Genomic DNA, 25,575 nt, shown 5'->3' with positions numbered 1-25,575 from the left:
GATTGTCCTGATGTTTCGGAGCCCCTTTGCGAGGCTGATCAGCGCCAGATCACGCGGGTTGAGACCGCAGCCGTGCAGTGGCCCAACACGAGACACTATTCTGCCTTGCAACAGGTGGCACAGGTGGCTATTTCAACACCGTGTCTCGGAGCCAAATGGAACTTAGGCAGCCCTCTCCTCAACCAGGTCCGGACCCGTTTTTCGCCGCCCTTACCAACGTAGCCATGAGCCTTGCAGGATGTGACCGCCCTTATATTAACGCTGCCTGGTTACTGAGAGCAGTATGCCCGGGGTATCATCGTCCTTCACCCATGAATAATACTCCAGTACGGTTGAAGGGTGGGGGTGGATGAATATCAGTTAGGTCCGAGTTGAGGGCTTGCAAGCAGCTTGTCTGCCGGGTTGAGGGTCGTATAAGATAACTCGGCCGCCTAAACACTCCTCCCTCTTACCTGCCCTGCTATCCAACAGCATCGCCTGGTCAAAAAGAGCTCGGTTTTAGTAGCAGGGCTTAGTCACGCCGATGTTGAATCACTGCCCTGATATCTTCGGAGAGAAGTGCGTGGAAGCGGACTCTTCTTACCCTCTGGCTCCTCTTTGGACCAGGGACCCCCGACCCTCCTCGCCGCAAGGACCGCCCTCGCAATCTCGGATTTGGTGTGCCAGACCCCCCTCGTGATACCTCCGAACCGCCTGTTGAGAACCCCGCGGTTCTATGTATCCAAGTACCGCGGCCGCCAGAGTACGCTGCGTGCTGTGATCTGGCTGCTGAACAGGTGACCACCCCCTTTCGTCCGAGAGCCAGCCAGCTACGCCCACTCGTTCACGGTCTCGTTCTTGGTCTGCGGCAGTGATAGGGGCCGTGGAGGGCACCCGATGAACTTCATTGGCGTTGACAAGCATTCCAATGGGTCGAGAGATGAAGAACCTGTCGCATCAGCCGCTCTATATGTCAGGCGCAGCACATGGTGCTGCCACGTTGGATGTTCTTATTGGAGACCTCTTTTTTTTAGGTAGATCAAACAACTCTGCCCCGGGCTTGCGGATCCGACCAAACCGTCCCCAGCCTCGTAGGGACAAGGCTCCCTCAAGCCGGCATTGATATGGTATACACACATCGGGTATAAGAAGCGTCCTCTTTCCACTCTGAGGTCCCATTGCAATCACTATCCTTTCGCAAACTTCTACTCCTGCTCGACGCCAGACTCTTTCTCGATCTTGACTCTTTCCACACACAACCCTCAGTCAGCCTTCCTCGCAATGAGTTCGAACGAAAACATGTCGGGACGGAGGGTTATCGGTGTTCTCCCGACCATCCAACAACCCCGGAGGTTCCTGGAGACGTTCGACCTGGAGACGTTCAACTATGCCCTCTCCTGGGATGCATTCAATCTGGGTCCCGGGAACCATGCGTCGGCGAATGCACCAATGTGTCCTTGCGGTTCAATGGACCACAGGCTGCATCCCGACTCAGCCAACGAGCGCGGCCTTCGACTTCACGAGATGACTCTTTCCGAAGACACTCCAGGCGATGCGTTCTTCCATAGCCTGATGGGCCTCCCACAAGAACACGGCTTGATCACAGACGACGATCTTCGACTGTACGGTTTGGCGCCTTGCGAGACGAGTGGCACTCCCCCTCCCTTCAGTGCGATGAGGGCCGTGGAAAACCTTGACTCGACCGCCGGCGACGACGACCTTCCGTCCTGCGACTTTGGCCGTTCGGAGCTAATGGACATTTCCTGTGGCTTGTTCACCCTCAGCGATGAGATGGAGCTCCCGGAGTTCCTCGCCTTGATCGACGGGAACGACCTTCAACTTTCCGGCTCGGGCTCTTCCAGAATGATGGGGACTCCTATCCATCTATCTCTCCTTGGACCATATACACAACACCAGAACGAGATTATCCCGGCTGGTCCCGAACTTCAAGTACCACAGCCATGCGGGGAGTCCGAGGTCGTGGACCAGCGACAGGACATGGATTACTTGGCAGGAGTATCCGCTCCATCCCCACCTATAGGTCCATCTGGAAACGGTCTCGGTGATGGAGTCAGTCCGAGCGTGGATGACACTGTTAGCGCGACCGGTGATGCTCTCAGGGTAGCCGACGAAGCCGATGCGAACCCAGGGCTATCCGCAACTTCAGACGGATTGTCTCTGGAGGGCCGCACCACCGCCAGGCGCCCACTCGGACGACTGCTGCAGACTCGCAACACCTCAGCTCGCCTTCAAAAAACCAAGAAAAGGAGTGGCCCAGGCTCCCGTGTGCGCCGCGGAAAGCAAAGACAGCAACGGAAAGACCCTCACCCCGGTCTCCTCGTCAAGGAGTTTATTCTCCTTCTCAATGACGGACCAGTGAACTACCATTGGAATCGCCATGATAAGACTTGGTGCGGTGCTGATGAAGAAGTGGCGGGGATGGTTGAGCTGACCGAAATCCTGAAGTCATCTCCACAACTCGTCCAGATCCTTGGACACCCGGGCTGGGGATACAAAGTGTTATTTGGTTGGAATGAGACTTCGGCTCGTTTTGAGGGGCATGCCGAGGGTGACTCTGATGTTTACCAGTATTCGATACCGAGCATGGAGATGTATATGTTCCAATTGATGGATCGCGGCCGGGCAGTCCAACAGTAGCGGGGTGTACAATAGTTGGTAGGAAGATTTGATGGACAGTTTTGCTCGTGTTCATCCTCTCGATTGCCCCCCAACGATGCCGACCCTGTAATGCTTGCACGATTGTCCGCCCTTGATCTAGCGTAAAGCTCGCCAGAAGACATCGATGCTTTGACGCAGGGCGCAAGAGAAAAAGCCAACACTTTTAGCCCACGCAAAAGCCGTTGCCTGGCACACAGGCGGTTGGTGCTTACGCAGAGATCGGTTGATGCGGAGACAATTGATGCAAAGGATAGAGGTTGGTTGATGAGGGTGATACGAAGGTCAGTGATGCAGAGGATGCAGAGGTCGGCCACGCGCAACGACATCCGCGACATCGATTGATTTGTCGCAGCCATGGTAACGTCGACGATGGAAAAGCAGAGGATCGAGTATAACAAGAGCAAGGTACCGCGCAGGCCAGGGCGACTGTACGAGCAGCATTGTTGATGAAGGGGGAGGGTTGCAGTTGGGTAGCTGAGGTTTGAAGAAGATAAGTGGTTGAAGGGAATGCAAATTGAACAATCAACTGCTAATTGCTTCCAAACTTTACGGTGGCGCAACCGCCTGCCAGACTGCCAGTCCATACCATTCCATCGCAAACCCTTTTGAACTCTTTCCAATCACAACCTCCATTTGCAAAAATTGACCAATACGATGTCGCGCGTTGATTACGTACTGTACTGTACGGGATACAAGCCCCACCTCAGTACTAGCCAGCGAGCATAACGGTGGGTCTTAACACTTTCAGTCTACCCCACTAACATATGCGTCTCACGCCTTGTTTCTGACTCAATAAAGCGACTGCTTGCCACGATCAGAGCTCCGGACTGCCGCCTAGCATGAACGGATGAGGGAACTGTTTGTGACAGCCGGGATGATCGTTCGAGAAGAGCCCTTGTGTAAGGTGATCTCTTTCTGTCAGCCAGCAGGGCCAGGTGATCAAAAGCCATTCTGACGTCGAATATTTGAGCTCGTCTTATTAGGTAGTAGCGATAGTAGCAATGGCAATATGTCTTAGCAATTCGTTTGAGAATATGGTAATTGGTCACTTTATCGGTAGCTAGCGCTTGATTCAACTCTCACTTAGTAAACTAGGGCGGAACACCGCTTATATCATTGCTGCTGCAGGCTTGACTGCGCCGTTCAAGGGTAGGGAAAAACCGACCACGTTCCGTCCACCCCAACACGTATAGTACACTTGGCCTGCACCTTCCCCTCTTTCTCTAGCTGCTGGCGCACCTTTAGGAGAAACCCATCTATACGCAGACTGTACGGCCTCGCGTCCTTCGAGCAGATTGGACACCGCCATTTCTCTGGGCTCGACAGCTCTGGCGTGTTGGAGCAGGCGCATTTGGCCTGCCAATGTGGACACTTAGTCCTCGGCTCGGAAGGTCGTGTGTCGAGCCAGGTCTCCAGGTCAAAACACTCTATATGAGTGCATGCGATGCCGCGTGCAGGTATCTTGAAGATAGTAGAGCTAAAAGGATCCGCTAGATCGAGCGACAAGTCGGGTGTCTCACAGAAGACATCGTCATCGGGGTCGCTGGTCAAGCGCTGTTTGATCGTCTCGAGGGTCTCTTCCTCAGGGATTAGGCCCTGAGACCAGATAAAGTTGACGATGCTAGGTCGGGTAAGAGCCTCTAGCAGTTCGACGGCGACGAAGTGGTCCATTGCCTCCTCCCTCCCTGTGTTTAGAAGAACAATCCTGAGCACGTTCGTGCCGCAGATAATGAAGTCGGTAGCTTCTACAGCAGGGTCTTTCCTGTCGTGTGTTTGTCTGCGGATGTCAAGAGCCTGATGATTGAGTGATATGAATATGTGAGGCGGCCAATTGACTTCCAGCGTTGCCCACTGTTCCTCAACAAGAGTCGTCAGTGAACTCGGGACTTTGCAACACCTGACTCGCCATTGCAGCGCACCAGTGAATTTGACCATCGGCAGAGCGTCCCCAACCGTTTGTAGTTTGGATGCAAACTGCTGCGCCGTGACCTCGAAGCGAAACTCGTAGACCTTGTTATTCCTCGGAGGAATAGGCGCCGGTCCGATAGGGAGTGACTTGACAGCCTGGTAGAGCCGCTCCGTCCCGCCGTCCTCGATTACCCGCTCTGGGCTACCAAGGTGAGTTTGATGTCGAGGCATCATCATCGACTTTTTCAACGGACTGTACGGCATTCCTAAATGTGTGGCTTTGCCACGCCAAAACTGTAGCATAGGACCTCTCGCTTGTGTAGCACTCTGTTGTTGAAGGACTCCTCGTGGTGTCTGCTGTGTTGTTGATTTACAACCTCGAACCCTACTAGCGGGGAAGGGAGTAGCCGTCCCTGTAGGCTGAGATCCTCGACGCGTTGTCGTATGGAGACCAAGTCGCTGGGGAAGGCTTTTAACCACCTGCGAATCCTGTTGAAAACGCAGCCAATCGAGTTGCGGCTGAGATAACTGTCGCTCTCGTTGAAGCTCCCCACCTGGCCATCGCAGAGTCGGAGTAACAGTCATCTGCCTATAGTGCAGGGAACTGGGAGTTTGGCATGGCCTTGCTACCCGTATAGGTTGTATCGCCGCTGTCCCATTGAGGGCTCGGCAGGATGCGTGAGAATTTTCTTTCGGCGCTTGAAAGGGAACCGATGTCGTCACGCTGGTAGAAGACGGTGCTGGCGTAGTGTAGGAAGGGAAGACACACGCAGAGGGAGAGCCAGGACCCGGAGAAGAGTGGATGTCGGGCCGGAGGAGAAACGTTCGAGGTTTCTCGGCGCCAGGATCCAGACCCCCTTCTAGGGCGCTAAGAAGATGTTAGCGTACAAAAGAGGTGAAGCGAATGTATCCTCTATCATGACTCACTTTCCTCGCACCTTCTTCACTGAACGGAGCCATCCGCTAGTGTCCTCAAGTCTGTCTCGCTTGTCCCCAGTTCTACATCCAGGACGAGTCTCGGCAACAATCCCTGATCTCAGCGGCTTCTGCACATCTAGGCCCTCAGCAGCCCACCCGTCAATCGATTGGGCGTCCGCGGCGGAGGGTGTAGCTGAGTTTGACTCCGTATGCGTCGCCGTTGACGAAGCTGCTGATTGGATGGCCGGGGGGGATATTGCGTGGGCGGTGTACTGATCCCTAACAGGCAGCGGGGCGGGGCGTATCTGCGATGGCAAGGGCTCTTGGATCTCGATGATGGCTGGTTGAAGCACTCCACCGCGAGCGTCATGCTGGCTGGGTGCAGGATTCAGCAGGAACTCGACAGGGAGTCCCATCGTGCTAGGGTAAGGATGGAAATTACAAACAAGCAAGTGAGACGGAACGCAAGTTCCAATAGAGTGCAAAACCCGCGATGGTTTGTTTATATAGAGAGAAAACAAGAAGATATACTGTGTTAAGAGCCATAGTCACACAGTCTGAACTGCATGTAGTTACAGTCAGCAGAACGCAGCGCACGTCCAACAATGATCTGTACAAGCGACAACCTGACCCTAACCAGGGTACCGTGACAGCACATCAACCCGACACGTTTGCAGTGTCCGGCAATATTGGGAGAATCCTTTCCTAATAGAGATTGTCTCCATGCGGTCATGGTTACAGCACGAGCCGTAAGCATTGAGATGAGTCATCCAAAGAGCTGGCCTCAGCCCCTCAGATCCCAGCCTATCCCCCCGGTCGTTCGCTATTCCGCACACCCTCTCCTGTCTCACTTCCCAATTCTTCCAGCTTACATCGTCCATCACTCTGTGACGGTGGCAAGTTCGACATTCAAGTAAGAATTCGTTGACTCAATGAGCAGGCACAGTAGCAGCGAGTAACGGGTGACCCCGAACTCGTTGGCTACATGCGAGATTTCTACATTTGATATGCGAAGACTATAAGTTGAGACTTAAGCACAACTTCCCAATTCCAGTAAGTTACTCACCTAAAGCCGCCCAACTTTCCAATACTTTCAAAAACCTTCCCTTAAACATGGAGACTACATATTTCAAATCGGTTCTTTCATTGGCAGCCACATCCTCAGAGAATATCTTTGTTGCAATCGGTTACAGATGTGGTCGATATGGGAAAAAGCTCTCCAGTTTCCGCACGCCCATCACCTATTTGCGCGAGCAGACGTTGGTACCGTAGCAGCCACGTTGACGGATACGGTCCCCAGTGCAGATTGTAAGTAGAACCTTACAGTTTGGATCGACTTGCTAACCACAGCGCAGTTGCTTGTCCTTCTCTCGACGACGGCCTGGACCCCCCAATGATCTCGGTTGCGACCTGGCGTCCAAGTAAGGGCGAGTCCTTTCCGAACCCGTGGACAAACCTCCCGAACTTTCTTCCAGGTGACAGGTCGAGGAAACAGCCACGCGACTTCTTATTGACCTTGTTTCCGGTCGAACTCATTCCGTATATTGCCGCGTTTTTACCAGAGATTCGGCTGTCGCGCTCGCGCTGACCAGCAAGACGATGTACGATCTCGTTGGCCAAGGCGTCAACAATCTAAGCACTGTTGAGCAATGGGCCCTGATCTTACTCCTTATGTTTGGTCCTCTGAGAGTGGCCACCGGCTGCGTGGCCACCGGCTGCGTAGCGCCTGGTCCAATGAGGCAGAGACCCTTGTGCCCCATGTCGGCGAGAATGTGTCCCAATCAATCACCCTGCGTATGCTACAACATGTTTGAAGAGACTCGGAAGGCAAAGGCCGAGAGCAACGCATCTCCGCATCAGGCCTCTTGAACGTGCTACTGGCCGGGGGCCCAAAGCTACATGTCAGCTGTCATACCCCTGGCGCTCGGTATTCCCGCAATCCGGACACGAAGCGCATTCTGATGGGCCCAACGTTGGCATGGATGCACCCTGGCATAGGAGTTGACAAACCTCTGGTCAACCTGGCCGGTGTAGGAGTGACCAGGTCCCGTTGCCTGACAGTTCGGCAAGGCACATCTGATGATGCCCTGGTGTTCGCTACAGAATCGACAGCCCAGTATCAAACAAGTTGCGCGGCCCCCACCATTGTTCCCACCTTTTGAGATTGTAAACTGGATGAGGTTGCTGCTTGAATCGAGAAAACCATATCGCCTTAGGCGCCGCGGATAGTACTAGATGCCTCTCCGCCTCCTGGTTTTCCGGGGTTAACCCCCCCTAGACATAAGGGGATTCTGCAAATTCCTTGGTACATTCGGGTTGTAACAGAAAAAGCGGCCCGGAGCGTATAATAGGCAGCCATGACCATGCGGATCACGTGAAAATGCCTAAGCCTTGAATGGCAGTGCTGTCAAGGCACAAGCCTGGCATTTCCTCCTCGGGTGTCTAGGTAAGGCTTCGGGGTGTGCCTCAGCGGCCGCTGCTCTTTGGCAGCGAAATGGAGTTGCAGCTTTTCCCTATCTCCTCCTCTTCCTTCCCGCTGTCCTCTTCTCTTTCTATTGTTCATTCGCCATCAACACTTGAGAACCGGACCCGCCCTTCCCGTTCTCTCGACTAAGGTACCTCAGAGCTGAGATGGCTAGCTTGGACCACCGGGCAGACGAGAAAACCAGTCGTTCATTGCTTCCGAAAAGTTGAGGCATATCGAGAACAGCCTGATTGCCAACTTTGACGTGTGCGTCACTGAGGGAGTAGAATACATGGTTGTAATCTATGCCGCTATGTCGGCTGCGAAAAGTGAGGACGAAAGCGTTGGCAAAGGAGGAGTCAAGGATGGAACCTGCAAAGTACGGAGATGTGTTTGTGCTGAGTCTGGAAAATGCGCAATACGCCCTGTCGTCCAGTCTCAACTTCTTCCTTGAGGTCGTCATAGAACAGATATATTAGTCCATCTTCTCTAACCTCAGCGCGCAGCGCACCTTGTGGGAACTGAGTAGCGCAAACTGCGATGAACTTGGTCTGGCGTAGCCTGGCGAGTCGCTCCCACGCGTGCAACTTCTCGTCAACGTCACCGAATACCTTGCGGATCTCTTCCTCGCACTTGGTGTGCTTCGTGAAAACCTCTTGCGTAAACTCCTCTCGGTCGTCGTCGTTTTCATGCCCCAGATAGTCTTTCAATGTTCGTTCGAATCATCGGAGTGCTTTGCCTTCGAGTCGGGATGCGGCGTATCCGACCTTCTGGGTTTCGTTGACGGATCGCTCTTCGTAGCAGAGGGAAGTGAGACCTCATCTGGACAAGCCACCCAGAGAGTACTTAAACGGTGCCTCCATTTCGGCTTAAGGTGACGGAACACTCAAGTCCCCTTAAGAATTAGGGCTTGAGTGTTTAGTCAACTGGGCAGAAATCTCCCAACACTAGCTCACAAACTAATGCTACAAGTGATCTACTGTACGAGCATTAAGATAGAGTTATATCTGTTATATAAGCCTTCCCTATTCATGCTATATTTGCATTTGGCACTGTATGAGCCACGTTGGCTCTTTCTAAAGTCGCAGGTACCCTTCAACGCATCAAAGCTCCTCGCTCTCCTCCCGGTCAAACATCGGCGGACTCCGGGGCTCTCCCTCCGCGCCGCGCAGAGGCATATCTATCGTCAACTCAGAGGAGGAAGCTCCTTCAGGATCGTAGTCGCTTAGGTCTTCCCACTTCCAAGTAAACGTTTGTGCGGTCTGAACTTCGGTAGGGGGGAATGGAAGGAATGCTACCGAAGGGTTGACTGGCTGTGTAGGCCCTTTCTCCGGTTGATTTTCCTCTTTGGATTCTTGTTCAAGATTATGTTGCGATTCTTGTGGAAGCTTTTTTTGTAGTCGTCGCCGCTTGTTTATATGTTGGTCATACTTACGGTTTACTCGCAGGCTTATATACTCGTCACTCAATCTCTTTCGCTTCTTTGTTATTTTGCCGGGTTCCTTACTGCTGTTGTTTCGTTGTGGTCTCTGCTCTTGTAGTGCGTCTAACTCTTGAGGCGTAGCAAGTTCTAGAGGCGGGGAGACCTCCCTCTGATACATCTCTCGTGGCGGTACCTCTAGCTGTTGGGGCTGAGCAGGTTGTTCCTGTCCGGTTTGCTCTTCAGAGCCCTCTTTAGGTATTGTCCGCGAGACCTGGTTCAGCCGCTGGGGCTGAGCAATTTCTCTCGGAGGTATTACTCTTTGAGGCACATCCCACTGTGCTAAGTCCCGCCGTTGAGACTGAGCAAGCTGCTCCTCTCCGGTTTGCTTTTCAGAGCTCTTTTCGGGTGTCGGCTGCTCGGTTTCCTCATGTTGAGGTTCTGAAAGTCTAGGAGTTAGGTTTGACTGAAAGCCAGCTGCCGGAATCTCTAATCTCTTTTCTTGATGCTTAAACTTGTACCGTACTCCTGGGCTTTCATATTTGGCTCTTCGTCTTCTCTGTTCTCTATGTTGGGCCAGGGCTGTTCTTTTTCTCTTCTTTCTCGTTCCACCGATCTCTGCAAAAACTTCATCCCGTGGTTGTCCCAGCCGTTGTGGAAGAGTAATGTCGATATCCTGCTGGTTGTTTCTCGCTTGAGAGGATCCTAGTATTGGAACATCGGTCCTCTGTTCTCCTCGCAGTGAATTTTTTATCCCTGCTCTTCTCGATGGTTTGCGTATTGCCTCAGATTTCTTTCTGGACCGTCTTCCCGTTAGCGTACTCTTCTGCCCTCCTGTATAAGTGTATGATCCTGGTTTTTGGATCTTGAACTGCGGCGCCTTCGTCAAAACTCCCCGCCGTGATCTTGAGGGCCGCTTTCGCTTATCCGCTAAGGGCTTCTCAGACTGAATCCTAAATGACTGGATAGAGCGGGTGTTGACCTGTTGGGGAATTCTTATATCTCTATTTCCGTCACGGTCGGGAAGAATCTCTGGAGTTAGAGCATGAGTAGTAAGCTGCATAAGACTGGTGTTTTCGTTGGGAGGAATCTCACCCCCGTCCGGCTGAAGTGGTTGTGGAAAAAGTCTAGTGTCGCTTGTGTTTTGTAGCGGCGTAGCGGGACCGTCGTGCTGGGCTACATGTATGGACCAGTCAATATCAAAAGGAGGAATCATAAAAAAAGATTCCATTATATCACGTTGAACGAAGGCTGCAGTCAAATAGTCAGCGTCTACTGGCGTTAGCTTCAGAATTGGGACGAACGAAGTCCGTCGAAGGTCCAGGTAAGTTCGCCAGAACGGTTTCCCGCCACGCCAGTCGGAGACTGGGGCAGATGCCTCAACATTAGGGTCCATCATTCTTGGTCTGCTCGGAAGCTGAAGAGTATGCCGAATTTTGGCATTGGAAAAGCCCAACATGGCTGCATGTTCACATAGTTCTTTTACGCACTGCTGATCCAGTGAGGAGTGTGTCCTCTCTCCCCGAAAGTCCTGGAGCGGTTTCTCCTCGCAAAGGCGAGGAAAATCTCTTAAAGCTCGAAAAAAGAGTAGCGCGAACGCAAGGTTTGGAGATGGCGTGCCGCGTATTGGACAAAAGTATCCTTCTCTAACCTCTACAAACAATGGCTGCGGAGCATTCCACTGGTGAGTTAGATTCTCATATAACGTCGCAGCAGGTTGCCGGGGTATTGACTTTGGCCGGACCTCGATATGCTCCGATAGGATTTTTGCTCCAATAGCTATATATCTCATGTTCGTGTCAAAAGTCGCGATGCTTGGTATCACACAACTCAGCTTCAGGAGCCTTCTTTTTAGGCTTTCTCGGGCTCGTCTGCCACCGACATATCTAAAGAGTGCTCCGCTCTCCATCCCCCGCGAGATGAGATCGCGGTCAGAAGCGCTCGAAGAGGGTGCTCGAAACTCGAGGAATCGGACTGTCTCAGTATCCGTAGCTCGCATGATCTTATCATCGTTATCCGTGATGAATTCCCAGGTGTCCGCTATATGGTTGAAATTGCGGGTCATCAACTCGTCACAGTGGGCAGCGAGATGTCTATGCATGTTCCCCAGCTTCAAACCGGCCCAGAGACCTACATATGGTCGTAGCCTGTCTAGCGCTTCCACTATCTTTCTCCTCCCTAGAAGGGACGCCAGATGCTTCTGTTTCGGTTTGCTCAACCGCAATTTCCATTTTTGTACCTGGATTGGGTCGTTCTCATATTCTCGGACGTTCCAGTAGATCTCGCCGTCACAATAACCGGCCTCGTGCAGGAAGCTCTCATTCTCGTCTCGGATAAATTTGTGAAATTTCGTGCTTAGTCTACTGCCTGCGACCGAGGTAAATATTATGGCTGGCGATAGCGCTCGGATGGGAACTCACTTTCTGCCTTGCAATACACCTTCACAGTCAGCTGATAACTTCTACCGAATGCGATAAGCGCTGCCAGGATTCGCCTTCGACCGCGAAAGCACCAGATTCTGAAGTTACCCCGGACAGACGGGTAACACTGACGCCGGTTTGTATCTCTGAGTTCCTCATCAGACATTTGCGCCGCTTGTAAGATGATTCTGAAAGTTTCTTCAGAGACAAGACCCGAGATCTGGTGGATAGGGTCCGAAGACCCAACCGTCCCGGCGCCATGTCTCTGAAGAACGCTTGCGAGCCTTCTTGCCCGCTTTACATCTAGCGCGAAGAGGCTCTTCCTCCGGTAGTGGGAGAGTCCTAGATTATAAGGAGGATCGAGAGTAAGCCGTGAAATGGGGACGCGAATGATTCCCACAGGGTTCTTTTTTTCTGTGGCCATTGTTATCAAGAGGACGTATGAATAGTATGCTTACGTAACTTTCGTCGCTATTGTGCTTCCTGTTTTAAATCAACTACTTGTCTTCTGGAACCATACGTAGTTTAGGGGCGACGCGAGTTATTATAGGACGCGCGGCATTCAGGAACTGCCCTGCTTAGAAATAAAAAGTCTGACTAATGCTTGATCTCTCGTTTGGAAATAAAATAAATAACGAGGTGAAAATTAAAGAATAGGACCCAGTATAACTGAGCTTTACACTTAGTACAGTAACGTTAACTTAAACGCTAGTTTCCGGAGGCATGCATGCATCTGAGGCTAATACTGGACATTCGCCTTTACTTTGGTATCACGACGCTAAATGGCTTGCAATGAGCAAATTGCCGTTTTAGCTGTGGTAAGACCTGTTAGAGCACTCTCGACACGCTCCCCTCAGCCTGGCGACACAAACAAACCCCCCGCCCCAATTGACGGAGAATCTGAACGCATCACCACCCACATACGACATTTCGTAGCTGTTATTGGAGGCCTGACTTTCAGTGGCAGGCTGGACAAGCGTGAATTGTGGGGCGAGCCAGTACAGTACATGGCATGTGTTGGTCAGCCAAGATGTGGTGGCAAGTCACCACCTGACAAACTCATCCTACACCTCTCCCAGGGTAATAAAAGTTAGCGTGTGACTTGACCCACCCACTAAGCCAGAAACAGCAGACAAGCCAAGAAGTTAAGATACATCTAAGGCCCATACATTGTACACTACAGTAGAAGTATCAGTACCCTATACGTTCTCCCTCCATTTCAATCACCCTTTGCAACCGAGCCGGCATTGAATGGGCTAAGGTTTGAAGAAAATCAGTGGGCACAGCATCCCATGCCTCCTGAACAGCCTGCCGGAGCTGCGCGCGGCTCAGGCTCTGTATATCGTAATGCTGTTCAATCCACTCTTTCATCCATGCCCATACATTTTCAATAGCATTCAAATCAGGGCTTCGAGCCGGCCACCCAACAACCTCGATTCCAAGTGCGGCCAGGAGACGCCGAGTTGATCGGGCGGAATGGGCTGACGCGTTATCCTGTTGAAACACCAGATCCCCTTGTTCCTCACAAAACGTATGGATCAACGGAACGATAAACCGTTGATACTTTTCAGCCGTGATACCACCGTACTCCTTTTCCCACACAAAGCAAGGACCTTTGATGCCGCCCGCGAAACTACCCTAGAACATCCAGCCATGGGGCTTCTGTCGAATCAATGTCCACGCCTCCAGATCCTCGACGTCGTGGATCGTGATCCACTGCTTCCACATATGGCTATTTGTAGCCCACGTTTCGTCAGAAAAGAGCACTTTTTCCCAATCTTCCGGGCGTGGCCGTAAGTAAAGTTGTTCATATGCGAAGGTCCAGACCCTGTACGACGATTTCCTCAAGCCGGCCGCCAGCCAATTTTTGTGGGAGGATACTCGTGACGGTCTCGGCCACGTTACATCTCTGATCATCGCCCCCAAGAGCGGTCTTGAGCTACAGTGGGGGGCCAAAAGTATCCGAGCACCCCGCATTTCCCGACCTCCCACATTTTACATCGTCCCTCCTTATCCAACAATAACTTCACACAACCAAATCACAGCGCAAAACTGATAGTATCTGAGTGATGGCCAAGTGCAGGGCTTTAATATTTTGTGTACCAACCCCTAGCCTTCTTCACGGCGGCCAAGCGGCGTGGCATGCCGTCGATCAGCTTGTCAATCCAATCCTGTTCTACTGCCCACCATGCCGTCCGCAAACACTCGGTAAAGTACTTGATATCCAGCGTGTTCTTCTTTGATTCCCAGAGATCAGGGAACAACTTCCTTAGCTTCCGTTTAAGAGCAGCCCAGACGTGCTCCATCTGGTTTAAATCGGGACTGTGTGCAGGCCATTCGATCCATGAGATTCCCCGTGATTGGAGCCACTCCTCGGTCGACTTACAGACGTGAATCTTTGCGTTATCTTGCTGGAAATGCCGTGTTTCGTCGTAGTGAGGAATGAGACCTTCTTGGAGGGCCTTTTGATACGACCTAGCTGTATACCCCTTCCGAGGAGCATCGTCGTCACGGGCCATAACGATGAGCTCGCTCCGCCCCCCCTTGAAGATCATTCCCCAGACCATGATAGTGATATTCGCCTTCACATGGTTTTGAAGGTTTACGAAACGCTTATCGAACTTCTCAGAAGGGAAACGGAACACCCAGGAGGTCGGGTTGGAGGTGCTATTCTGGCAAGAACACTCGTCTGAGAACATAGTCTGGAACACTTAGCGGGTAAGAAATCCAGGTCAATTTTAGAACGACAAATCTGCAAGAGTTCCTCATTATTTTCAAGCCAATCGCATGCGAAATTATACCTATCCCTTGCTACCTCCTTGCAAAGGGGTATCCGCTTCATTGCCTTCCACTTGCGCATGTTGTTGGCGCGGAGGCATCGCTTGATCGTAGAATAGGAGACGACCTTGCCTGTAGCGTTCACGAGCGCCTTTTTAGCGAGAGTCCGATTCCGTTTGACAAGCAAGATTATATACCGCTTTTCCTTTCGAGTGAGCGCCTGGGGCCGGCCTTTGCGAGGCTTGGATTCGAAGGTGTGGTTTTTGTTCCAGTGTTCAATGGCGTAGTGTACCGTGGACGGAGAGACGCGAAACAAGCCCGCGACGAACCGCTCGCTTTTTCCAGCTGCCACCAGCGTGCACATTGCGGCACGAATCCCGGGCGATAACTCCTGGTTCCGGCTGCGGCTTGCTGTCAGCTGGCCCGCAAAATCTTCTAAATTGAGCTTCATTTGGCCGAGTTGTGGAAGGTTGAAGAACCCGTACTGGTCGTGACGCGCTGAGTTCGCGTTTAATTGAGGTGGGGTGCTCGGATACTTTTGGCCCCCCACTGTAGTCCGAAACAACCCGGACCTGCTGCTTCTGGACTCGACGTACAAGACCAATAGCCACAACATGTCGGAAGCATGGACAGGCGGCGCGGGGCAGATCGCTGGAATGAAGCAGATGAAGCAGTCGGAGCCAAACTCAACGGCGCCAGCGACGCTGTGTGGTAGCAAGCGCAAGCAGGGCGCTGTTGATGTTGATCTCGGTCAACAACCGAAACAGCAGAAGCCTTCGACGGCCCCAGAGACACAGACCCGGGTTGAGGATTGCATTTGGGTCGCTGGCACTTCAACGAAAACTGCAGTCGCAGTCAATTTCGAGGTCACGAGTACGACACCAGGTCTTCAACGGCTGGAACAAGCCGGGGGTGATTTGTACGAGCCGGGAACAGCGGCGCCACGCGCAAGCGCGCGCATTATCGACGGATTAGATGTTCTGGATCCCGACTTCGAAGACGACCACGATGCTGCGCTGTCCGTCGCCAACGTTGCTGCCAGCGAGGCTCGCCAGGATGCTGCTAACCCGCAGTAGCTGACAATCGCAAGCAGCTGCATGGAGCACACTGCTAAGCCGTAAATGTGTAGTTCATAGTCAGTACCTTCAAGAATATCACAAAAGCAATGGGAACGAGCTCATGTTATTTGCGTTGACTTCAATTGAACGGATTGATCAAGCCGACGCAGCTTCTGTGCCTCCACTTGGCAGCTGTCAGGAAGTTCACGATTGTACTACTGCACGGGCACCGCGGGAGCCCTGCCGAATCAGGGATAGCGCCGTGCTATATAGCCGTGGCCGTGTGCGATCTAGCCATTCCCAACTTTTATTACCCTGGGGAAGGTGTACTACAAGATGGTACATCCGTACAACAACCCTGATTGGTTCTTGTTCTCCCTCCGTCTTTTTGTCCAGACAAATGCACATGGCCACAATGAGTGCCGTATCCACGTTGGGCGCCACCGTGGCATGGTACATATGCTGTCCTGCGATGAGCTCTCTGGCGATCTGTTTGCTGGTCTCCATCTTGCGCTCGATCCGGGTGGCGACCGCATCGCTGGCTTTGTCGACGACGTCGTCGAGTGGCTGGGTCATTTTCCCTTTCAGGACTTGAAGCATCGCGCACCAGCCACACGACCTTTTGCCGCCGACACCACAACCGTCCCTTTTGAAGTCCACCTATTGAAGACACGTAACTAAAACAGGTGCAATACATTGTAGAGTAAATTCGAACCCCGAGTTTTGCCCAAAAGTATATGTGACTAGGAGGCTGAGGTGCTAACGCATTCCGTAGTTGTGATAATGAGAAGGCCGAGCGGTCTTATACAGTGCGCCCCGATTTTTGTAGGACGGAGTTCTATCATCATCCAAACACGTCGTGATGGATTATTCGCCCGGAGGCACGGAGCATAAAGAGCCTTGGCACGCTAACTACATCCGGTTCATTGACTTCGGTCATCATGTCATATCGTCATCCTACATGCGCGGGTGTCAATCAACCATCCGTGCAGCATGGCAGTCCGTGCACCTACTACGCAGGGGTGAGCAGCAGGAGAGACGTGGCGCAGAACTGCTTACAACTCGGTGTCGTGAAGCGCGGAGGGATCGGTGCATTGGCGCTAACGTGTGGTTGTGATGATGAGATGCATCGGAAGGCCGGCTAGGCTTATACAGTGCGCACCTTAACTATTGCAGCACGGAGTTTCCAGCATCATCAAGCGCAGCGTGATATGTCTTACCTGCATACACGCATGAGGGAGAATCACCTGATATGCCGAGGTACAAATAGCGAAGCAGGCTTGACTGAAAGGGAAGTAGCGAGACACAAGAGATTAAAATTGGATTCCCGGAAACCCTTCCAAAACAACGTCACAATATTCGGCTTCCTATCAAGCGCCTAGGTAGATGATAGAAATATATTTGTCGACCGAGACAATATTAATGTTTAGCACTTCCACTGTCTAACAGTTTTATCCTTACTGTGTTACAAGATAGATTATCAAGATACCTTTTGAGCTAACGTGGTTTATCACCGAAAGCTCCATATCACCGAAAGCTCCACGAAATCGCACCAACAAAACGAAAACCTAGATAATTCCACCAAGATAACCCCAAACAATATAAAGCATGCAGAATCGTCTTTTTGATATGCGTATAGTACTGTTTGATGGGTACGCGCATATGACCAGGCTTGCTGCACCTGCCAGAACGCCGCGCGCGCGTCTCGGTCCTCGGCTTCCGACCACTACCCGCCTGCGTTTCCTCTGTTATCTGCACCACACCATCTCTCTGGCCTTGCAAATCCTGTCCATCCTGTATATTAAGCGATCCTCCTTGCCGTAGTCGTTGTTTTTTAGCCCTCCGGCATTTGCTTAGCGCCTCATTTGCTGCTCGAAAGCTCTGGTTCTCTGCCTTCAACAATGCAAACTGATGCATTATCCTCGACGTCACTTTCCCAAGTACATTTGCAGCTCTCTGGCTGCCTTGTCTTCCGTCTACCAGGCCGCTCGGTGCCCGTAACAACCAGTACAGTCGAGATAACGCCCATCAAAAACCCAATCTCGTCAAAGTTGTAGATATCCGCCTCTTGGATATCGTACTTCGCGATTGTGTTCTGTCCAAGCGCGAACCAGCCACGAATGATATCTGGATTTTCGCATAAGGCCCTCCGGTAGTCGTATTTCCGATTGAATTGCGTAGTAAGGTCTGGTTGTCGTTTAACGAAGCGATGCGCCCAGAGCGCGCCGACGCGTCCCGCGTCGCGTTCAACATTGGCCATATCCTCCACACTAGATAAGCGGAGGGAAAATCCTTTGGAATCTAGGTCGAAGATATACTGAACAATGACCCATTCTTCTAAATTAGTCAACTTCCGCGAATTGGCTGTAATATCGCGTCGTAATAGTTGACTCCGTCGGCGGCGGCTCAATTTCGTATGGTGGACCGAATAGATCTCAGCTGCAGCTCTTAGGCTTAAAGTCGGGTCATTTTGAAGAGCTTGGAGGGCCAAGACAATCTGGCCTTCATCGTTTTTCTGTGGCATGTTGGGTTTGCGGAGAATGTTGGTGTAAAAGAGAGATGTCGCGTGGACGCGATTTCGTGGAGCTTTCGGTGATATGGAGCTTTCGGTGATAAACCACGTTAACGTTATTGACCTTACTCAATTTAGGATACTCCTAAGGTGCATCTAGGCCTAGAATCATCACTGCAATGTAGCACTGCGACTAATAACGAGAAAAAGCAGTAGAGCCTCCTCTATCAGTCTGAGAATATAATAGTTTATTTTAAGCTCGCGCAAAACAGAAGACGATCATCGATGCATCCGTGTGGGCAACACCCGGGATGAGCCCCCGTTTGATCAGGAGTACTCAAGCATCCTGTTGCCAGCCGTAAGGCCGCATTCGCAACAGCAAAAGACACTAGAACCAGATCAGAATACTTGTGTACAGGCGACATGGTGCGTGAAGTAAGTGTCATTCTTCCATTCAACTACCTTATTCATCTTGACTGCTAAAATATTTTAAGGCAATAGCACCTTCTTCGCCAAGGCGGTTCCCATTGCTCTCTTTCCATGCAGAAGCCCTTAGTACTAGCACCACTCGGACAGTGTGTCTAACAACGTCCAAGTAGCAGCCGAATTTCGATTGTGATGGACCGATTTCGGATGAACACACAGGGGCTGCGCAAGGATGAGGGCCTTATGCATGTGGTAGCTGTTCGTACGACGAGTGCCGCCCGACGCTGGTGTCTCCCGGTAGATAGCTGTTGTAGCTTGTGAAATGGATGATGTCGTCGGCCGTCGCGCACGAGAAACACAAGTCCGGCGGGACAGGCTCGTTGAAGTACGTCATTGGGTATACCGCCGCTGGAGCCGGCAGCATCAGACCTTGCGGATACGGCTCAGTCGGAACGGGTGGGTATCCCCAGACAGCCTCATACTCCGGCTTGAGTACATCTCCGGGAGGGGTGGGGTACGCCGAGTAAGCCGCCGTCTCTTCGCCTGGGCGAAGGGTAAAGAGAGACCGGGTGTGTTCGTACATCTGAGGCTCCGCAGCCGGCGGCGCCTGTCGCTGTTTCTCGGATTTCCGGTTGCGCCTTGTACTAGCGGACTCTCTCTGCTTCTCGTTACCCGATGAAGTTGTTCCCTCGGGGGTTGCCGCCCGTTCTTCGAGATCTTTTAAACGCTTCTGGATTCTCTCGCCTGTTGCAAGATGTTCAGCTACCTGGCGCGCGACTCTGGCGCCTTTTGCGGAAACAACGTACGGTACCTGCGCTGGGCAAGGCGGTTCTGTACCCTCCTGCGGCCGGCAGGATCCGAGATCTGAGTCCAGTCATCGCCAGGACCGGCGGGGCTACTGAATATGGCCCGTCCGCTGTGCCGAGGGTCCTGCCTAGCGGGAGGAATTGACCGAGACATGTGTTGGCTAGATGAGCGCGTCGTACAATTATAGAGGCGGGAAATTGGTGACACCTGTTGTGTTTCCCAAGAAAGGAGATCAGGGCCGGACCTGCACGGTTAAGTATGACGGTAACCTGTACTCCTTGCATGCCGTGTCTGGACGACAAGGGTTGTTCTTGATACTTCCCTAGCTGAATTCCAGAACAGGGCCCTGGTATCCTGCCGGTCCATCCTTTTCGGATTCTGAGAAATAACATTCCTACAATCCAGATTTTGCCACCTTAAGCACGCGTAGATGCTTGGTGTACAGTCTGATAATCAACGCCTACACTGACGGTGAACCACTCCATCGGTATCGGCTCGCTATTGGCTAATAAGGCGCTGGCCCCAGTACGCCAAGTTGATCAAGGAAGGTGTAAGCCAATCCCGAGCCAATTAGATACTAGTAACTGGACTGTTGGTGATAGGGAACAAACGAGAGTCAATGAGAGCCGATGTAAGACTGCGAGTCGGCGCCGGGCTAACGGCAAGATAGCTCCCCAACCTTGTTTTCTGCAGTGTGTTAGGCGCAAGAGCGAATGCGTCGCTTGTGTACTCCTTTTAAACCGAGGCCTGCCTCTACCAGGTTCGGGCCAGCACAGAGTGCCGCCACTGCGGATGCACAGCGTAGAGGAGCAGACAGGATATTACTAGTATCTCTGATTGCAAGTGCTGTGACGAGAGCAAATAGGATATTAGAGCAATGATTCGGGTGGTTGCAAGTAGTAAGTACCAGTAATCTCTACGGTCAAGAAAATCAGAAATCAAGTAACGTTGCTCGTGATTCCTATACAATACAATACAATACAATTTATTGACGCCCGGCGGGTAACCCGAAAGGGCAGCTATTACAATCTGACTATACATTTCCCAAGATATGCCCTGATCTCGTCAAAGCCCATACAAAGTTTCATTCTAGTTCATGTCCTCTCTTATACCATTTCTCTGCGGATTCTCGTGGGTTAGTAGGATTGTTAGCAGGCTTGCTTGAAGGCGATTCTCCAAGTGTTTAACGTCCTATCTTCGGCGGCTGAAGCGGTGTCCGCTGTCCGTAGCACGAGGTGAGGGGGTGTAGGTTCGGTCGGTGTGGTGGGTTAGGTGTCTTAGTCGGCCTGCGGTTGGTTCGTGTCAAGCCGGCCCGTGGCCATTGCGAACCGTATCGTTGTCCGAACGGCCGTCATGTTAGGAATCCAATCTTTCTTATCCAGTAGCTTAGAATAGAGAACCGTAAAGTTTAAATAGAAAGTATCAGTAACCCTATAATTCAAAAGGTAAGTACTAGTAACTTTACAATGCGCATTTCGTCCGGCGCTTCACCCAACGAGAAGCTGAGAAGCAAATGGCGAAACGGCCAGCAGCTTATACGGCCGAGCAGCGCGCTGCTCTCAGCAAACAGCTTGAGGACACCAAGTCCCTTACACCCGACTATGCCGACAAGACCAAGATCAACATCGCCGGTCTGCTGCGAAAATGGAAAGGTAAACGGTCACCTCCCTCCCTGTTTTGCCATTATCTTTGCTGATGAATCTCGAGATACTGCGAGTTCGCTAAGCTATCGGGAACCTGGCGAGAGGTGATGCAGAAAGCAAACCGAGCGATGGCGATGGATTTTCTCGAATATCTTTGTCAAACATGCAGGATCGGGTCGTGGGCTTCGTTCTGGGAGTACTTCCGTCAGTACAAGCAGCTGTATGCCAGTGCCACGGGCCGCTGTATGGACAGGTACGACAGTAAAAGAAGTCAAAAAGGTACATCGCCAGGCCCTCGCACACCGACGCAATAGCTAACACGTCTTACAAGTGGCACGATGCCATTTTGGTCCCGAGGTACGGCCTGCAAGCACCATGCACCCGTGGAAAGGACGTCGCAAACGCAGAGACCTTGCTGGTCCTGCAGGCGTTCAATATCAAGTACGACACCGGCATCTTCTCTCGAGAGAGGCACCGTATCCGGTTGTTGGGGTGCTACCTCGGCCTTGCCTTCACCGGGGCCAGGCCGGCCGAGTTTGTGGACGGCGAGAGAAAGAGCGGCAAGGATGGGTGTCTTGAGGAGCTCTTCCCCCGGCACGCTATTGGGAGTGTCCCTAGCGACGAAGACAAGGCGCCCGATGAGCATTCCAGGCTGCTGGAAGAGATGATGTCGCAAGAGTACGAGAGCCGTGGACGCCCAGGGGCGCTCTGTTACGAGGACATTCAGCTGATGGTCGTACGCCACCCGGAAACCGGCGAGGACGTCCTAGCTATGGCCATCCGGCTTGCGCGCCGCGGAGGGGCGGGCAGCAAGCCGAAGCCGTAAGTGATCGCCCGCTTATCTCTGGCGTCTTGGAGCTAACAATATTCCCTTCAGGACCATCTTCTTCTTTACACCCACTAGGAGGTTGATCTTCAGTCAAGTGTACTCCCTTTCGCTGGAAGGAGGAATGGCTCAAGCGGCCGGTTTTCCGTCGACTTGACGACTCCATTGCTGAGAAGGACTCCGAAAAGTCCAGTTCGGAAAACGAATCAGACAGCTCAACTACCTCAAAGTATCAACCTCTCCCATACCAGAAGCTGTTAGACGACATGACGGGGCAATCGCTTGACGCTGGAGAAGAAAGAGCGATTGAACCGAAGGCCTGGCGTAGGGGGGCAGTCAACGCGGCAAACGGTTTGTCCTTTTCATCCCTAGAGTAGCTTTGTTTAACGGCATACAGGCAATGCCTCTGATGCTGTCCGCGATCAGATGATGCGTCACGACCCCAAGTGGGCTACTTTTAGCAGCGCATACATCAACGAGAAGGTCGGGTTCCACCTTCAGAACGCGTTCCTCGAGGAGCCGACCGAAGACAGCCTTCTTGCAATGCTCTCGCATATCGGCCACATGCGTGATCCCCGCACAAGGAGGGATATGGTTCCCGATCAGGTTTGGGACAAGATGCCGCCCGGTCCGGAGATTGAGGCACTTTCATCGACCGACTGATAGACTGAGGAATGGTCTTGTTGGGTTGAAGCCGCCTCGGGGCCGGAAGGCCGGTGTGCCGATCGACGGACCGCGTGGGCCATTTGGCAATGTGCCAGACTGGGTGCTGTGAATGCAGGACAGGCATAGCGAAATGGGCAGTGGCCATGGCCACCCCCATTGTCCATTTGCAGCTTAGTCTACCTGATAATTCGTACCTGGCTGAAATCCCAGCGGTACTCCCGTACCTTGCCTGTGAGGTTGCAACGATCTGCAGGCGGATTTCTGCCCCGCAGCAGCTGTGCCGTCAATGACTGGAGAACGTCCATTAGGACTTTCTTCTTTCATACTTTCCGTTCTCAACTTACCATTCTTGCTCTCACACTCGAGATGATGCTCGCCGATCTCGGGTTCAACGAGGACACTGCGAGTGCCATCGGTTAGTCTCGTCCTCTGAGACTTATGGTTGTTTTCAACTTGCAAAGATTCACGATGTGGTTGGCTGTGAGGAGGGGAACGGAGGAACATTGGCGGCAGCCAGAAGTGGACAGGCACACCTCTCGGCAAGGGTCTTAAGCGCCTTGTCTGGCGATTGGCTCTTGAATCCCTGCCATGCAGACAATCACGGCTGATATCACGGTGGCTGGCAAGATCCTATCGCCATCCCGCCTTCGACTTTCGATACCACTGCGGTATTGTCACATCATTTTCACCTCGAATCTCGTCGAGTATAATACAATAAGAGAACTACGGAGTAAAAATATGGCAATGCTGAATGCAGAAGCTGTCTTTGAAGAACAATTTGTAGAAGAGCCAGTTCAAGGTCTATCATGGAATCCGCAGGACTCGCAGCTTGAAGGATCAGAGCCACATACGAATTAGTGTATGGCTTGAATTGTACAAATACGTGTAGGAGTGTCAAAGTCGGTAGGATTTTGAACGCTTGTAACCCCGCTCATTATCACCGGCTCGTCCCGCCTTCAGGTATTCAGGTCAAACTGCTCCAAGACGCAACTTGAAAGCAGACCGTCTTTTCGCAATTCTCATCAGTACAGTATGCGGTGAAGCCCGAATGATCAGGGTTGGAGATGGATGCTGCTTGATTACGACGACGGGAGGCTTCTTGCGGTTTCTGAAACCCCCAACTTTCTAGTCGCCTTCAGGGTGCGGAGTGTGTACTACACCCCATTGTGCACGTCTTCAATCTACCTGAGAACAGCAAATTCATTTACAGGCTGCATGCAGACCATATACGTCGGGGCACCGCCCAGGCATGTGCCTGGGACGCAGTCTTCCACGGTTCGAATTAGATGGCTCGGATGGGCCTGCGATCTTGTTCATGCGCATCACCGCTTCCCAGCCATTTCAGTTACACGTGCCTCCGTATCTTCCCCCGTAGTCTCCTGTCTCGTGGTCATCGTCAACGGTCCTGCAGCTGCGAGAGTTGACTCGCCTTTGGCGTTGTTCAGACGGGCTGCCTATGGGTTGTGCATACCAGCATGCAACAAGCAAAAGCCGTCGTTCTTGAAAGTTGAGCTGACAGAGCAGACCCCCACGCCATCCCGTAGACGGAGGACTTTGACCAGCTGCAAGAACGTTGCACTCGCGGACGATGAAACCCAAGGCAGCACTTCCGGTTGGGTTCTGTTGACCTCCAGGGTCGTCAAAAAGAAAGACCCGCGTGCCGTCCAGCAGACCATGCATCACGACAGCCTAACCTCTGTGTGTACCGTCTGCGATCGATTCTCCCCACAGTTCGCAGCCCCGACAGCGCCCCGCGCGGCCTCAAGCTGTGGCCTCCTTTGCCACGGAGGGCGGGCGGCCAAGGTTGAGCGGCCGATACCCGACTGCTGGGACCGGCGGCCCTGCGGTACCCCTGTGCTCTGTGCTCAGTCCCAGGCTCTACGTACCTGGTAAGGCCGTATATGCAGTCCGACGTCAGACTTGAGTGGTTGCATATGCCCTGACACGGCAAACGAAGCCAGATGTCACGTCATCCATCTGCTTCAGTCATCTGGAAGGCCCGCGGCATCGTCAGTCAGCCGAGGGAATCAGGATCATGAGCAGACTTTTGGGTAGTGGCGTCTTCTTATTTGTGCACTGTCTGACAAGGAGCGGTTTTCTTCTCCGACAGCGCTTCCGGAGCCCCGGATGTCACCGGCAGGACGTGGAAAAATTATTCAAAAGTTGACAGGTCGATCCGGGTGTGATCGGACTTCGAGCTGAAGAAGCTTGGATGGGGAAAGGCTGTATTCAAGGCGCCACTAATCCAGTTTGATCTGGCAAGTATTCTAGTGTACTCCTTAAACAACTTCTCAGTCCAGTCGAAGACGTGGTCATATGTGAAACCCTCCGCTCAAAACCGGCGATGGAAAAGCCGGCCAAGGTAGAAGTAGTACGGCTTATCATCGAAAGCCAGGCCCCGGGTGTAGTTAATGTACGTGGCAGATTCTCCGGGCAGAAAGCCATCGCAGAGCGCCTCGGCCGACAGGCTCTCCTTCATCTCCTTGATCCTTGCATCCTTCTCGTCGTCTGTACCAACCTTTAGACCCTGCCATGGCAACGAGCCCCGGGCAAGGTCAATGAGATGGGAAGACCGCAAGGGGCTCCCATCTCTGATTGTCGTGGTCATCGGCTTCGTCGTCGGCGTCGTACTCCGCCAGGTCGATAACAGAACCGAGATCTGCCGTGAGCTTTGCAGGGCTCTGATGCATGCCAGGCGCCATGATCTGAGATCGGGTGGCAGCCGGACTAGGAGGGGTATCGTCGTTGGTCAGGCCGATGACAGCAGCTTTTTGAGCGCGTCAAGGGTTCTTTGTATGCGCTCTTTGCGGTCATGCGTCGTTTCCGAAGGTTGGGTGGCACCCCGGCCGGGAGAGTCAGACATGTTTTCAACGATGGTGACGAGCTCGTTAACGTCTTGATGGGGTTCGGAGAAAGATGGTGGCCGATGCGGGAATGTGGTTGGAAGTTGAGGAGAAGCTGGTCGCGTTGGGGTAGACCAGAGGAAGGGGATTTAGGCAGATTAAATAGCCATTAGGAGCCGGACAGGTTACACTGCCTCAAGCTGTTGGAGATCGGAGGTGGATTCTTCC

General features: G+C 52.5%; 9 protein-coding genes across 9 annotated transcripts; 4 read left to right on the top strand and 5 right to left on the bottom strand.

Moving 5' to 3' along the window:
• Nucleotides 1-2,373: 2,373 nt before the first annotated feature.
• Nucleotides 2,374-3,155, bottom strand: N657DRAFT_649687 (uncharacterized protein). Its single transcript, XM_062793776.1, has one exon. The coding sequence runs from the start codon at nt 2,778-2,780 to the stop codon at nt 2,562-2,564; it is 219 nt and encodes a 72-aa protein (XP_062643678.1). The 5' UTR covers nt 2,781-3,155; the 3' UTR covers nt 2,374-2,561.
• A 581-nt stretch (nt 3,156-3,736) lies between these two features.
• Nucleotides 3,737-5,941, bottom strand: N657DRAFT_626023 (uncharacterized protein). The gene is made up of 2 exons (XM_062790770.1): nt 5,494-5,941; nt 3,737-5,434 (listed from the first exon to the last, which is right to left on the bottom strand). The coding sequence occupies exons 1-2, from the start codon at nt 5,898-5,900 to the stop codon at nt 3,802-3,804; spliced, it is 2,040 nt and encodes a 679-aa protein (XP_062643677.1). The 5' UTR covers nt 5,901-5,941; the 3' UTR covers nt 3,737-3,801.
• Nucleotides 5,942-8,447: 2,506 nt separating this feature from the next.
• Nucleotides 8,448-8,794, bottom strand: N657DRAFT_243773 (uncharacterized protein; the record flags this gene model as incomplete). The annotated part of the gene is made up of 1 exon (XM_062786388.1): nt 8,448-8,794. A coding segment is annotated over exon 1 (192 nt), but the record flags the coding sequence as incomplete, so codon positions are not given.
• A 6,527-nt stretch (nt 8,795-15,321) lies between these two features.
• N657DRAFT_603737 (uncharacterized protein) lies at nt 15,322-15,768 on the top strand (the record flags this gene model as incomplete). Its single annotated transcript, XM_062790153.1, has 1 exon — nt 15,322-15,768. A coding segment is annotated over one exon (321 nt), but the record flags the coding sequence as incomplete, so codon positions are not given.
• Nucleotides 15,769-18,577: 2,809 nt separating this feature from the next.
• Nucleotides 18,578-19,718, bottom strand: N657DRAFT_674584 (uncharacterized protein). The gene is made up of 2 exons (XM_062795762.1): nt 19,369-19,718; nt 18,578-19,306 (listed from the first exon to the last, which is right to left on the bottom strand). The coding sequence occupies exons 1-2, from the start codon at nt 19,520-19,522 to the stop codon at nt 18,804-18,806; spliced, it is 657 nt and encodes a 218-aa protein (XP_062643674.1). The 5' UTR covers nt 19,523-19,718; the 3' UTR covers nt 18,578-18,803.
• Nucleotides 19,719-20,963: 1,245 nt separating this feature from the next.
• Nucleotides 20,964-22,115, top strand: N657DRAFT_243662 (uncharacterized protein). Its single transcript, XM_062786386.1, has 4 exons — nt 20,964-21,021; nt 21,077-21,291; nt 21,344-21,834; nt 21,890-22,115. Exons 2-4 carry the CDS (start codon nt 21,235-21,237, stop codon nt 21,993-21,995), a joined length of 654 nt encoding a protein of 217 aa, XP_062643673.1. The 5' UTR covers nt 20,964-21,021; nt 21,077-21,234; the 3' UTR covers nt 21,996-22,115.
• N657DRAFT_649680 (uncharacterized protein) lies at nt 21,890-22,948 on the top strand. Its single transcript, XM_062793775.1, has 2 exons — nt 21,890-22,794; nt 22,849-22,948. The coding sequence occupies exon 1, from the start codon at nt 22,265-22,267 to the stop codon at nt 22,499-22,501; it is 237 nt and encodes a 78-aa protein (XP_062643672.1). The 5' UTR covers nt 21,890-22,264; the 3' UTR covers nt 22,502-22,794; nt 22,849-22,948.
• Nucleotides 22,949-23,116: 168 nt separating this feature from the next.
• On the top strand, nt 23,117-24,704 carry N657DRAFT_243683 (uncharacterized protein). The gene has a single exon (XM_062786387.1). The coding sequence runs from the start codon at nt 23,573-23,575 to the stop codon at nt 24,395-24,397; it is 825 nt and encodes a 274-aa protein (XP_062643671.1). The 5' UTR covers nt 23,117-23,572; the 3' UTR covers nt 24,398-24,704.
• A 132-nt stretch (nt 24,705-24,836) lies between these two features.
• Nucleotides 24,837-25,206, bottom strand: N657DRAFT_684068 (uncharacterized protein; the record flags this gene model as incomplete). Its single annotated transcript, XM_062796638.1, has 2 exons — nt 24,837-25,022; nt 25,078-25,206. The coding sequence occupies 2 exons, from the start codon at nt 25,204-25,206 to the stop codon at nt 24,837-24,839; spliced, it is 315 nt and encodes a 104-aa protein (XP_062643670.1).
• Nucleotides 25,207-25,575: the final 369 nt, after the last annotated feature.

The sequence above is a fragment of the Parathielavia appendiculata genome (assembly GCF_033297405.1).
Source record: "Parathielavia appendiculata strain CBS 731.68 unplaced genomic scaffold N657scaffold_21, whole genome shotgun sequence".
Classification (NCBI taxonomy): domain Eukaryota; kingdom Fungi; phylum Ascomycota; class Sordariomycetes; order Sordariales; family Chaetomiaceae; genus Parathielavia; species Parathielavia appendiculata.
The sequence above is the reverse complement of the archived record's forward strand: the minus strand, read 5'-3'. Positions and strand labels throughout refer to the sequence as shown.

Bases quoted from the DNA above. Each gene is read 5' to 3' on its own strand.
- N657DRAFT_649687 (XM_062793776.1), bottom strand. From the start codon at position 2,780: ATGTCTTCTGGCGAGCTTTACGCTAGATCAAGGGCGGACAATCGTGCA.
- N657DRAFT_626023 (XM_062790770.1), bottom strand. From the start codon at position 5,900: ATGGGACTCCCTGTCGAGTTCCTGCTGAATCCTGCACCCAGCCAGCAT. The intron at 5,435-5,493 runs GTGAGTCATGAT...ACATCTTCTTAG, and splicing joins GTGAAGAAGGTGCGAGGAAA to CGCCCTAGAAGGGGGTCTGG.
- N657DRAFT_674584 (XM_062795762.1), bottom strand. From the start codon at position 19,522: ATGTCTCGGTCAATTCCTCCCGCTAGGCAGGACCCTCGGCACAGCGGA. The intron at 19,307-19,368 runs GTACGTTGTTTC...ATCTTGCAACAG, and splicing joins CCTTGCCCAGCGCAGGTACC to GCGAGAGAATCCAGAAGCGT.
- N657DRAFT_243662 (XM_062786386.1), top strand. From the start codon at position 21,235: ATGCCAGTGCCACGGGCCGCTGTATGGACAGGTACGACAGTAAAAGAA. The intron at 21,292-21,343 runs GTACATCGCCAG...ACGTCTTACAAG, and splicing joins CAGTAAAAGAAGTCAAAAAG to TGGCACGATGCCATTTTGGT. The intron at 21,835-21,889 runs GTAAGTGATCGC...TATTCCCTTCAG, and splicing joins GCGGGCAGCAAGCCGAAGCC to GACCATCTTCTTCTTTACAC.
- N657DRAFT_649680 (XM_062793775.1), top strand. From the start codon at position 22,265: ATGATGCGTCACGACCCCAAGTGGGCTACTTTTAGCAGCGCATACATC.
- N657DRAFT_243683 (XM_062786387.1), top strand. From the start codon at position 23,573: ATGCTGCTTGATTACGACGACGGGAGGCTTCTTGCGGTTTCTGAAACC.